Here is a 13,072-nt window from a genome sequence, read left to right on the forward strand (position 1 = left end):
CCCGTATCCAATGACAGTTTACCTGTTTAGCAACAATATTATTACATCGATATTGTTAATGAATAAGGCTATAACATGGGAAAAAAATCACTTAAATCTGACAACAGGTTTAGGAATTTCGAGACATTAAAAATGACCAAATTTTTAAGTGGATCGATTTTTTGCACCTGAGTGTATATTAGATGTTTAAAAATAACTTTAAACAGGAAAATGGGACAACTAATATTTACTTTTTATTTTATTTAAAAAATTTGTAGTGTTTTAACGACTTTTGAATTTGAGCATCACTTTTTCCTTTGGTTTCCGGCAAAAATAAAGCAAACAGAACAGAGCAAACGAAGCAAGATCCTCCAAATATCCACATACATGAATAAATTCCAAAGTGTTCAGCAAGCACGGGGTAAGCAGCAATGTAAACAGAAATAATAAGCGAACTTACAGTTGATACAAATGCCAGACCTGTTGATCTAACATCAGGACCAAATAGTTCACTCATTGTAGATAATGGTATAGGTCCTAGCCCAAGGGAATAACTAAAAATATAGGTTAAAACACATGCAAGAGGTACCCACTGAAATTGATGAACAAGGGGAGAATTTATTAGTTTTAAATAAAAAACTACTCCAAGGCAAGATACTGGTATACCAGCCATAGCAGAAGAAATAATCAACATCGGCCGTCTTCCGGTCTTTTGTATTATTAAGGAGGTAAATGTAAAAGATAACGTTTTTACAGTTCCTACAATAATGGCGATTGTGTTTCCAGAAAGGTTTGACCCTGATTCGTTAAAAATGGGTGCTAACAAAGACATGACAATCGGTACACCTGAAAAAAATTGAGCAAGTATACATAACATAGCCAACGTTACTCCAACTCTTCCTTCTTTTTCTCCAAGAAGTTTCCATAAACTAAATTGTTTAGTTTTTTTTAAACTTTCCAAACTAACAATAATTTCGTTGTAGTCAATTTCTAATTCTTTATCTGATTTATTACTGCGTAATTTCCTTAGCCATTTCTTACATTCTCCTTTTTTACCCTTGGATAAACAGTAAACAAGACTTTCTGGGATAAAGACGGATGATACTAAAAAGAAAATTAAGGGCGTTACTATTAATATTGTAAACATCTTAAAATGAAACGCCGGGCCAATCAAAAAACATAAAAGCTGACCCATTGGTGAAGCAGCTGTCATTAGGCAACCGTAGGTAGCTCTATTCCGATTTTCACATATTTCAGTTATGTACATGGGAAGAATAGACGCCCCAGCCGCTGCCATACTAGAAGAAATGCAAATGCAGAAAACCATCCAGTTAACGGACTGACAAAAAGCTAGTCCTATTGTGCTTAAAAATATTCCTAAGCCTAATATTTGTAGACTCTTCTTTCTTCCAATTACGTCTGCCAGCTTGGGTAACAACGCTGCACTTAGAAGAGAAACTACTGAAGGTATTCCTAGTAAAGCAGAAATTTCCGCTGTAGTTATCGGTCTTCCCAGTGGGTTTACACTACTATCGTTTGACTGTAGCTTTATTATTGCTGGAGATGTCCAAACTGATAACGCTGATCCTTCTAACATCACAATTACTCCTAGAAATAGAAAAGTTTAGAAAACTCTAGCATACTTTAAATGATAGTATATTTATGAATTATATACGCTTCTGTTGCAAGTTTTTATATCTAATGATTTTAGTAATTTTTTATTAGTGTGCTAAAACATCTCAGTGTCCCACCTAAACATCTAAACATCTAAAAATCTAAAAATCTAAACATCTAAACATCTAAACATCTAAAGATCTAAACATCTAAACATTTAAACATCTAAACATCTAAATATCTAAACATCTAAACATTTAAACATCTAAACATCTAAACATCTAAACATATAAAAATCTAAACATCGAAACATCTAAACATCTGAACATCTAAATATCTAAACATCTAAACATCTAAACATCTAATCATCTAAACATCTAAACATCTAAACATCTAAACATCTAAACATCTAAACATCTAAACATCTAAACATCTAAACATCTAAACATCTAAACATTTAAATATCTAAACATCTAAACATCTAAACTTATAAATATCTAAACATCTAAACATCTAAACATCCAAACATCTAAACATCTAAACATCTAAACATCTAAACATCTAAACATCTAAACATCTAAACATCTAAACATATAAACATCTAAACATCTAAACATCTAAACATCTAAACATCTAAACATCTAAACATCTAAACATCTAATTATCTAAACATCTAGACATGTAAACATCTAAACATCAGTGGCGTGCTGGCCATATAAATGAATCGGTGCAATCACCGAGTGCTTAGGATTAGGTTAGGTATTATTTTGGATCCCAATCATAATTATTATTCTCAAGTAATAGGGAACTTGCACATTTTTTTTCATTAGATAATAATGTTCAGTTTTGTTTAAAAATGAGATTTCCAAAATGTCACGCTTCAAAAACTCGTAATAACTTAGAAATACATATTTAAAGTCTTCAGCGGTATAAAATAGTTCAAACGGCACGTGACGTCACATAGTTTTGCATTAGTTTTTATTATGGTTATATTTCGCTCTGTCTAGGTACACGCTAACGTATACACAAATAAAAAAGTTAGGTAGACGCGAATTAAACTTCATCAAGCCAGTGACGTCATTATTTAGCTTGCGCAGTGACTATATATTTTGGTACATGCTATTTTGATATGTTTAGTGTTTGTTTGATGGAAACATATTTGTTAAGGGAAGGGAAGCAGAACTATTCAGATGTTTCAAACTTAATTGTAATAAATCAATGTGTATATATAAAAGTATATATTTAGGTTAGCAAAATAATTATATGTATTTAGTTGACATGACATGTAGGTACAAAATATTGTTAAAATAATTTTTATACGTAAGTGAATTATTATAATCAACTATTCAAAATGCAAAATGAGCCACAATTTAACTAAAAAAATTATTTTATTAACGTTTAGACGTCCAAATCGGATGTCATTGTCAAAATACAAAAATTAGTCAGATTAAATAAATTATTAGAAAAAATTTTTTACTAAGCAACAACATTTTTGTTTAATTTAATAATATTTTGTATTTTGACAACGACATCCGGTTTAGAAGTCGAAACGTTAATAAAATCAATTTTTTAGTTAAATTGTGGCTTAGTTCCCATTTAGAATAGTTGTTGATTACAAAAATGCCACAAGGATAATAGCTTCAAAACAAGTTAATTATTATTGTGAAAGCTTTAGGTCTTCCTTTTATTTTAATCTTTTACGGTAATACTATTTCATTTATAACTAAAAAATATATATATTAATTTATAGTCTCTTATCTTTTGCGTAGTTTTAAAATGTTCTTAAACTCATTAAAAGAACTAAATAATTGTCCGCACTCCGTAGTTAATTTAAAAACAAACACTAAACAAATAAAAAATAAGAAATCACTGACACTCTAACTTTTTTATTTGCGTACACGTTAGCGTATACCTAGACACAACCTTATATTTAGGTATATTCTTCTTCTCATTCTTTAGTTTATTGGCCTCCACCTACTTGGGTATTTGGCAAGCTCATCGTCGTGGAATAAGTCAAAAATATTTATATTCTAATGACATTTATCGTACGTCATTTTAATAATATATACCAGTTTGTTAAAATTGTAGTTTTATACTGTTTTTGAAGGAAAGGAACGAAGGTTTACTATTGAAAATAAAACCATTTTGTAAAAGTACAAATTTTCTATGAATAGGTCAAACCATCAAAAACACTTGTAACGTCACATAAATGTATTTTCTACTGACGTTTATAACGTCTAATTTAAAATTCTGTTTACTTTATAGGAAAAATGTAAATGTAAAACCAAGTGACGTCACGATGCGTTTTGGACCACCTGTTTTAATTTGAATTTTTAATCGTCTTTAGGGGCCAAACGAAAGACAAACAAAACTTTTTTATCTTTGATACATGTTTTAAATTATGTTCTGTTGTGATTTATAACATTCTTTTCAAATTTAAAAATTTATGCAAGTTCCCTATTATTCCAAACAAAACCATAATTCAAATTTTATTTTATAAATACAGAAGCAAACTGAAAGTGCAAACTCACATCAGCCAGAAACGATTAACTTTTATTATAATATTTTATTGAAAAGGCATTTGTAATCATTTATTATTACATTATTTACATAAGAAGTGATCTGGTTGAAGTAGACGCAAACATCTATTTTTCACACTTGACTCTTGACATTGAAAGTGGGTGAATGACTTTTTCTGATTACCAAAAATAATGTTCTGACTATGAATATCGAATTACCGATTACGAATACGAATCTCCAAGGATTTCCCTACGTTTTCAAACCGATACACCCATACAGGAAGTATTAAATGAGTTAAAATGTACCTATTATACAAATATAAAAACGTGTTAAAAGAAATACATGATAATTTTTTTTTGATGGTAGTAAAAATAAAAGATAAATTGCATTATCCAATTTATTTTTAAGTAAATTATTTATGTTGATATTATTTTTTTTAAATCCCATTTGAAAGAGTCTGAGAAATTTTTTATAAGTTGAAATGGTTGGGTTAAATTGTATATTATTGCAATATGTATATATTAATTAATCTTACGGTATATTATATTTAATAATAATCAATAAATATTTAATAATAATAAAATAATAAATAAATATAATAATTAATAGAATAAAATGGTTTTATTAAAACTTCTGTTTTATTTATATTGATATTGATGTTCTTTCGATAGTACTAATTTTGATCATATTGATATCGAGTCGAATGGAGTATCGCAAACTAAAGTGCATTGTAAATGTAACATTGTAACCTTTTGGATTAAAAAAACCGAAAATTTTTTGGCCGGTTATAACCGCCAGGTTATACCGTAAGCAAAAAAACCGGTATAACCGAAAACCGGTGTTTTGTCAAAAACCGCCATCCCTACATAGACACATGGGCTTCCCCTAGATGTCTTAAGAACTTTCCTATCGTTCCAAAAATTTTTCTCAGGAAATGCATTTACAATTTTTCTTGCACCATGGTTATATTGTTCACGGTAATATTTAATTAAAATTTTGTTCTCTTTGCTTAAAAGCGGCGCACAGTGGTCCAAAGACCCGAAAAGATGGCCAAAATATGAAAGCTTTTTTGACTTGCATGAAATTATGCATCCAGGGGTTCTTGAGGTCGCTAATTACGAATCCGAAGTCTAAATTGCAAAAAACAAAATGGCGGAAGTAATATGGCGGGTTTATGTATTTTAAATATATGTAATACCGTCGAAATTTGATATCCGGGGTTTTTGAAGTTGCTGATTACGAATCCAAAATCGAAATTTAAAAAAAAATGGCGGATGCAATGGCGGATTTTTTATTCCAACGTTAAATTCGATTATTAATCATATGGAAGTAAAAACTAATTTTTAATTTATTTTTCAACAATACTGTACCTGACCCTTTTGTCTCTGATTTTACCCTATGATACTGAAATAACTACAGATCTACAGTCATAACAACTACCTGAATGCTGAATTCTCGCAAAACCAAAGGGGCAAATAGTGGCAGCTATTTTTTTTTAATCTTAAAGAGAGAAAAATAATCTAAAAGATGATTGTAGTAACATCTTGGAATTCGATGGAATATATAACTATTTGCCTATGTGAAAATTTAATCTTTTCACAATATATACTCTCTTATTACTTAATTTCAACTTAAAATATACTTAAATATAACACATATAAAAATATTTTGATATTATCGGCTTTTATTAAAGATGGATCCACGAATATCCTCCATTTTGCAGAATTGAATTTGCGCACTTCGTTTTCGAGAAACACGTACAAGACTGCGTATAAAATATTCGTTATTCTTAACTGCGCTTCTGTTCCGTAAGAAGGTCAACTTTGAACTGAATTGGAAATTCAGATATACGAGATATAGCTCTAGGGTTGCCAACACTGAATAGGGAATTTAATTCTCTTTTAGAAAATATAATAATATTCTCGAAACGTCGAATTTTTTTTTGACTTTTGGCCAGCTTTTCGGGATTTTGGACCACTGTGCGGCGTTATGAACTGGCCAACTTACTTATTTAACTGTAAATGTAGAACATATTCCTTGGCAACATAAACAGTCATGGCTTACTAAGTAATATTGACATATTTGAGCGTTTGATAAATTCCTAAGACATTTAAGAGAAACTACTGCTAATGTGAGGGAGTATAAAGAGGATGGAAAAGATATAATTTAGTGTTAAGAGGGTTTCGTTCTGGTGAACATATTAGAAAAGTACTCGAATAAGATTTTCTAATTTAAGTAAAAAATGATATTTTACAAATTCAGGATTTTTTTAAATTCTATGGTGAAGGCGTGTTCTGAACATTATTTAAATTAAAAAATTATATTTTGCAAATCCGGTAATTTTGAAAAATTTCCTTTTTACTGAAGTGTTATGGATAGTTAACCTGCTAAAAAGCATATCAGTTCAATTTTAGCTAAGACAGTTTTCACTTTCAACGAGCTTAAATGCACCGTTAAATAATTTTTTTATAAGTTCGACCCTGTACGTTATTTTCGCTTCTAAATTTGCAGTCATGTTAAGGACATATTAGGCTATTACCCCTGCAAAAATAAATTAAGTCGCCCAAAAAACAGAAAAGTTATTTTCAACTAAAAAATGTACTCCTTTATTTCGGCCCACAAAAACATGTCACCAAAAATATTCAATTCCGTAATGCAGCATGCATTCCAGATGTTACAATGGGAAAACAGAAGTTTGAATGTTGAAGTCAAAAGGCTGAACCAACGACTTAAAGGAAGCCCACGAAATGCTGCAAGAACTACAACGAGTTTCTCAAAAAGTAGGGTTAGAAATAAACTTTGAGAAAACTAAAATGATGACCAATTTTGTACCCAGCGGACAATAAAAAGTAGAAAACTACCATATCGAAACAGTTGCCAAATACATCTATCTGGGCCACGAAATACAAATAAGTAGAGACAACCAAACATGCGAATTATCTAGAATTAGAAGAATAGCTTTAGGATGGGCAACGTATGACAAACTTAGAGACGTGTTCAAGGAAAACATCTCAATTAGGCTAAAAAGAAAAGCATTTAACGAGTGCGTACTTCCGGTGCTTACTTATGGAGCTGAAACACTAACATTGATTAAAACATCAATAAGAAAATTACAAGTAACACAACGAAAAATGGAAAGATCCATGCTTGACCTAACTTTGAGAGACAGAATACGAAATGATGAGTTACTGCAAGGAACTGGAGTAGAAGACATCATAAAATGCATTACGGAGTTAAAGTGGAAATGGTCAGGACACGTCGCAAGACAGAGAGACAACAGATGGACAAAGAAGATTTTGGAGTGGCTGCCAAAGCAGACAAGCGAAGTTGTGGAAGACCATCTACCAGTTGGACCGACGACAAAATTAAAGAATAGCGACAAACTGGATTGCAGCTGCCCAGGACAGATAATGGTGAAGACATCTTGAGGAGTCCTATGTCCGACAGTGGACACATTTGGCTGTGTGATGATGATGGTGAAAAAAAGCTAATCATTTTGCAAATCCTTACCTGTAAGTACTGTAAATCGCAAATAAAATGTATCTTCTGTTCTTCCCATATTTGTATCCCTTTCTTCTTGCAGATCATTTACTGTTACTAATGAATATTTATTATTTAGTAGAGGCAAGCCATTTTCAGACTTTTTCCTAGTATTTAGCTCCATCTTGTTACTTATTTCTATTGACGATATTGTTCTTAAAGTGCAAGAATAACATCCAATATCTTAAATATCCCTTTACGTCCACTACGTCTAAAATTTCGATAACTTAAAATTTTTGATATTTAGCATACACATAGGACAAAATCATTTGTTTCTGACGGACGTCATTAAATAAATCATATTTTTATTTGTCCAAAGAACAATGAAACCAGTAGGTATAGTTAAAAATAGAGAAGGTATTTATATAATCATAAGGAATATTTACAGTAGGTGTAAAAAGTGAAGTATATTATTTACACAACATGATAACGCTGCTGCTCAAACAATAGACAATAAGAACTTCGATAAAATATTAAATACAATGTTGTTGTTCTGAAGCCATTTTCTTGTGGCATTTATATAATCAATTACTTTTAATGGAAAATAAGCCACAATTTTACCAAAAAAATGATTTTATTAACGTTTCGAAGCCCAAATCGGGTTTCGTTGTCAAAATACAAAATATTACTAAAATAAACAAAAATGTTGTTGCGAAATAAAAAAAATTCTTCTAATAATTTATTTAATCTGACTCATTTATATTGGCAATTCAGACGTATATTATACATTTTAAAGTAGAAGACTTTAAAACGATATCGCCAATATTTATGAGTTGCGTTCCTGGGACGACTTTACTAAAAGATAGTTCATTCGATTACATGAAATCAATCCCAACTCAAGAATATCCGTCACAAAAAAAGTAATAGCATGTGATCTGTCTTTAAAAAGACAACCAAATGCAACGATGACAGTAAAATTCTCGCGTTAGAGATTTCATAGTGTAGTGATACTTTCCCTACATCGTAAGTATTTGGTCTTACATTTAATTTACTTTCAAAAACTAATATCAAATTCTGACTTTAATATGTTTAAATTATAAATAATATTAATAATACATAGATATACAAAAAGTAATACTAAAATATAAAATTTGTACTAACTCGATATGTTATTGACTTACTAATCGTGGTATTTTCTTTCTATTAACTTCCTCTTTCAGTATGGGTAACCACATTTTACTCCATTCTACCGAGGAACTTGCGACACAATTGGTTTCATTTAGCATAATTAGAGCCGCTTCTTTGATTTTTCTCTTTTTACTATTTGTTTCTTTCAGGACTATACTTGAATCTCTCCACTGAACTCTATGTTCATTATCCCATTCATGTTGACATATTTGAGATCTATCAAATTCTCTATTTTTAATATAAGACTAATGTTCACTTATTCTAACGTTTAATGGTCTTGATATTTCACCTAAATAAAATTGTTCGCATTCACAAGGTATTTTATAAATACAATTCTTTGTTCTTCCTTGTTGACTGTTAGGTTAGTTTTAGATAGAATATATCTCAATGTGTTTGTTGTTTTGAATGTTGTTGAAGTGTTGAATTTATTTCCTATTTTATTAAGTTTCTCGGATAGTCCTTTTATATATGGTATTAATATTTTTCTCGTATTATTTCTTGTGGATATTATAGGATTCTGTTCTACATTGTTCTGTTCAATTCGATCCAGTCTTGACAATTCCTTATTTATAAACGATAATGGATAATCATTTTTTAATAAAACAGATATTAACAATTGTTTTTCTTCTAACAATGAATTTTCGTTAGAACAAGTAATTTTGGCTCTATCATATAAGGATTTAACGATTCCCTTCTTATCGTTGATGTTGTGATTTGATTTGTAATTGAGATATCTGTTGGTGTGTGTTGGTTTTCTACACACTTGAGTCTCATATCCAGTATCCTTCTTTGATACTAAAACATCGAGGAAAGGTAGAGTGTTATTATATTCCTTTTCCATTGTAAATTTTATTGTCTCTTCTTTATAATATTTAGGAATGTATCCAACAATTCTGATCTATGAGGCCATATTGAAAACACATCATCTACATATCTCCACCATACTGTGGGTTTTAAATTTTGTTTAGAAATGATATTAGTTTCGAAATCCTCCATAAATATATTAGCCAATAATGGAGATAAAGAAGAGCCCATTGCTAGACCAAAGTTTTGTTTATAGAATTCATTATTTAGTTGAAAATAGGTATTATTAGTATATAATGTCAATAACTACATTATAGCTGATACATTTAGTTTTGTCCTAGTTGTCAATGTATTATCATTTTCTAATTTCGTTTTGATTATGTTTAAAGTTTTATCTAATGGCACATTTGTAAATAAACTGTTTATGTCAAAACTTACTAAAATATTATTCGGAATAAATTCAATATTTGGTAATTTGTTTAAAAATGTTGTGTATTTTTTTATAAATGTGTCATTATTATTTGTAAATGGTTTTATAATATTTAATAAAAATTTTGATAGTTCACTACAAGGAGAATTAATCGTACTACAAATGGGTCTAAGTGGAATATTCGCTTTATGAATTTTCGGTACTCCATAAAAATGTGGTGTCTTACTGTAATGAGGTGTCATTAATTTTCTTTGATCGTACGTTATATCGATATAATTGAGTATATAAATTGCCAATATAACTGAGTCAGATTAAATAAATTAATTATTAGAAGAATTTTTTTTACTTATCAACAACATTTTTGTTTATTTTAGTAATATTTTGTATTTTGACAACGAAATCCGATTTGGGCTTCGAAAGGTTAATAAAATCATTTTTTGGTAAAATTGTGGCTTATTTCCCATTAAAAGTAATTGATTAAATACAATATGTAGATGATGAGACTATAATCGGGAAAAACGATTGTTGAAAATGGAAAATCCCTACTAAAATGGAAAATTTAAATTAAATTTTTTTGGTTTTGGGACTTAATCTTCACAATCCAATAGGTTCCCATAACGCTCGAGTAACTGTAAATTTAGCACACTTGTCTACCCTTAGCATTAAAATAGATAGTTTTCTTGATGCAAGACCAGCAAAAATAGGTAAATCAGGTGGAATAAAATATATATTTAAACGCCTTATTAACTAAAATATACAATGTGTGGAAAATAAGGTTTATGTGGGGTTAACGGACGTGCAAAGAGAAAGATTTTTGTCTTGTGGAGCAAGAAATGTCTCAGAGCGACATGGCTGCACTGGCAGGAGTAACATAGTGCGTTGTGTCAGGAACCAATGTTAGGTATCATTAATTAATAAAGCAAAAAACATACCAAAACAATTTCTTTCCTCCATATCCAAAGGCAGCTTTTGGAACTTTCAGATATACATATGTGTATCAGTTGAAACGATAAGAAAAAGAATTCGTGCCCCTTGATTATACAGGAGGAGACAGGTACGGATTCCAGATTATCCAGGCAGTACAAGATTGATCGCCTATATTAATGTCTTCAAACTGGAACAACAAAACTGGAACATTGGAAATTATCAAAATGTGCTTTTTTCAGACGAAACCAAGATTTATGTAAAATCAGGTTATCGACAAATTCGTGTATTATAAAGACAAGCAACAACGAAAACGGCCAGATCTGTTTACATATATAAAGGAAGCAGTATCATGTTCTGCCAACCAACTTTAACAGCTCGCAGCTGTGTTCCTTTGGTTCTAGGACGTGTAGTTAGGCTCTGGATAGGTACCATTGCAGAACATTTACTTTCAGTGCATGATAATCCTCCTCCGCATATTAACAGAGTGACTACAGACTTCTTTGGAGCAGACGATATCACAGTTTTGAATGACATACTTTCTCACCTGAGCTTAAACCTGTATAGATCATAAATGTGGGAAAAATTAAAGATCGCCGGGACTATCTCTAAAACACTACATGGTTAGTACAAGCTACTCTTGATGAATATCTACCACAATAAAATATTGACAATTTGATTAGGACCATGCCCGCGAACATTGAAGCTTGAATAAGGGATGGGGTGGTAATTTGTTTCTTCAAGATTTGTTTTCTTTATCTTTTATGTATTGGTGATCAACATGCTTTAAAATACATATTGTTTGAATTTGTAAGTTGGTTCTTAGTTTGAAAACTTAGTTGAAAACTTAGTTTGAAATAATATGAAATATCAGATGATCATATAAAGTTTTGTTGTGTGAATACAACAAGTGAATAACTATTATAAATGAATTTAAACATTCCATATTTACTTACCTTAAATATTTAAAAATATTGGGTACATTTTTTAGTCTATAGCAATTCTTGAGTAATACTATTAAAAAATACACATAATGGCTTATTATTAGCAGTTGTTTCAATTCAGTGATCTATTTCCTGCAATAATTCTAAATACAATAAACGTAATATTTTTGTTTTTTTGTTGTAAATTTTATAACTTTAAAATTTATAACTGATAATAATTCTATAATACTCTCTGAAATCTACTGATAGATATATGTGTAATAAATATCCAGATATTATTCAGTTTCTACGTATATCGGTAATCCTAGCAACCATACGTATAGTGCAATTAGGTGAAATGAACTAATAAGATTTGAATATAATTTAATATCGTCATTAACCTAGTTTTATACCTTTAGAATTTATGAAAGGGGAATACCATCGAAAAAATAAATAATCGTAAAATCCACAAAGAAAGACTTTTTCTGTAGCTTTCTGTATACCATCAACCACAAAAATTTTAATTAAAAAATCCTTTATAAAAGGTATAACATTTATTAAAATCCCTTTAAGGGCTACATCAATCACACAACGTTTTCGATATAAAAAATGTCATCATCAGTGTTTAGAATCAAAAAGTAAGTATCCTAGTTATTAACTTAGGTTCTCCTTCATTATTGTGAGGAACTCTTCATTTATAAATAATTCGATTAGTCCACAAGATCTTTACCGATACAGCGACATCTCAACCACTTCCAACCTCTTGTACATATCTTTGTTCAATGTCCACGATTCAATACCAAAAAAACAGAGATTTAGTTTTTGAATATGAAACTCATCCGATTCAAGATGGATTCAGCTTTCCCGATACCTTATCTTATCTCCTAAAAACTTCTTCTTTTTCTTTTTTGTCAACCATTATCTATCCACTTCTGAATGTAGGTCTCTCCCAACTGCGTTAATATTTTTCTATATTGCTTTAATCAATCCATTTTTTTGCCTGAAAATGCTCTTATATCATCTACCCATCTCTTTTGAGGTCTCCCCGGCTTCTTGTCGAACTCCCTTATCTGCATTCTAGGATTTCAAAAAAAAACAAAACAGTCCACATATACTAATATGTCCACATATTAATTCTGCTAGTTTTGAGTAGATTAGATTAGCATGAGCATCATTTGGTAAACTACCATATATATTCTAAAAAATAAAA

The 13,072-nt window shown here is 30.1% G+C and overlaps 2 protein-coding genes across 4 annotated transcripts in view; both read right to left on the bottom strand.

The window, feature by feature from the left end:
- Positions 1 to 211: 211 nt before the first annotated feature.
- Positions 212 to 12,035, bottom strand: LOC126882809 (facilitated trehalose transporter Tret1-2 homolog). Of its 3 annotated transcripts, XM_050647893.1 has the most exons (4): positions 11,896 to 12,021; positions 10,948 to 11,143; positions 7,624 to 7,864; positions 212 to 1,587 (listed from the first exon to the last, which is right to left on the bottom strand). In XM_050647893.1, exons 3-4 carry the CDS (start codon positions 7,775 to 7,777, stop codon positions 239 to 241), a joined length of 1,503 nt encoding a protein of 500 aa, XP_050503850.1. In that variant the 5' UTR covers positions 7,778 to 7,864; positions 10,948 to 11,143; positions 11,896 to 12,021; the 3' UTR covers positions 212 to 238. The 3 variants fall into 3 exon arrangements, with proteins under 3 accessions (XP_050503850.1, XP_050503849.1, XP_050503848.1); XM_050647892.1 differs by lacking the exon at positions 10,948 to 11,143 and having other exon boundaries at positions 11,896 to 12,035; XM_050647891.1 differs by lacking the exons at positions 10,948 to 11,143; positions 11,896 to 12,021 and having other exon boundaries at positions 7,624 to 7,977.
- Positions 12,036 to 12,425: 390 nt separating this feature from the next.
- LOC126882816 (facilitated trehalose transporter Tret1-like) overlaps positions 12,426 to 13,072 on the bottom strand; it is a 40,706-nt gene continuing 40,059 nt past the window's right edge. The window contains exon 3 of the mRNA XM_050647905.1: positions 12,426 to 13,059. Coding sequence (XP_050503862.1) covers positions 13,046 to 13,059 — 14 coding nt within the window. The 3' untranslated portion in view covers positions 12,426 to 13,045. The remainder of the gene's footprint in view (positions 13,060 to 13,072) is intronic.

Source organism: Diabrotica virgifera, chromosome 3 (assembly GCF_917563875.1).
Source record: "Diabrotica virgifera virgifera chromosome 3, PGI_DIABVI_V3a".
NCBI lineage: Eukaryota > Metazoa > Arthropoda > Insecta > Coleoptera > Chrysomelidae > Diabrotica > Diabrotica virgifera.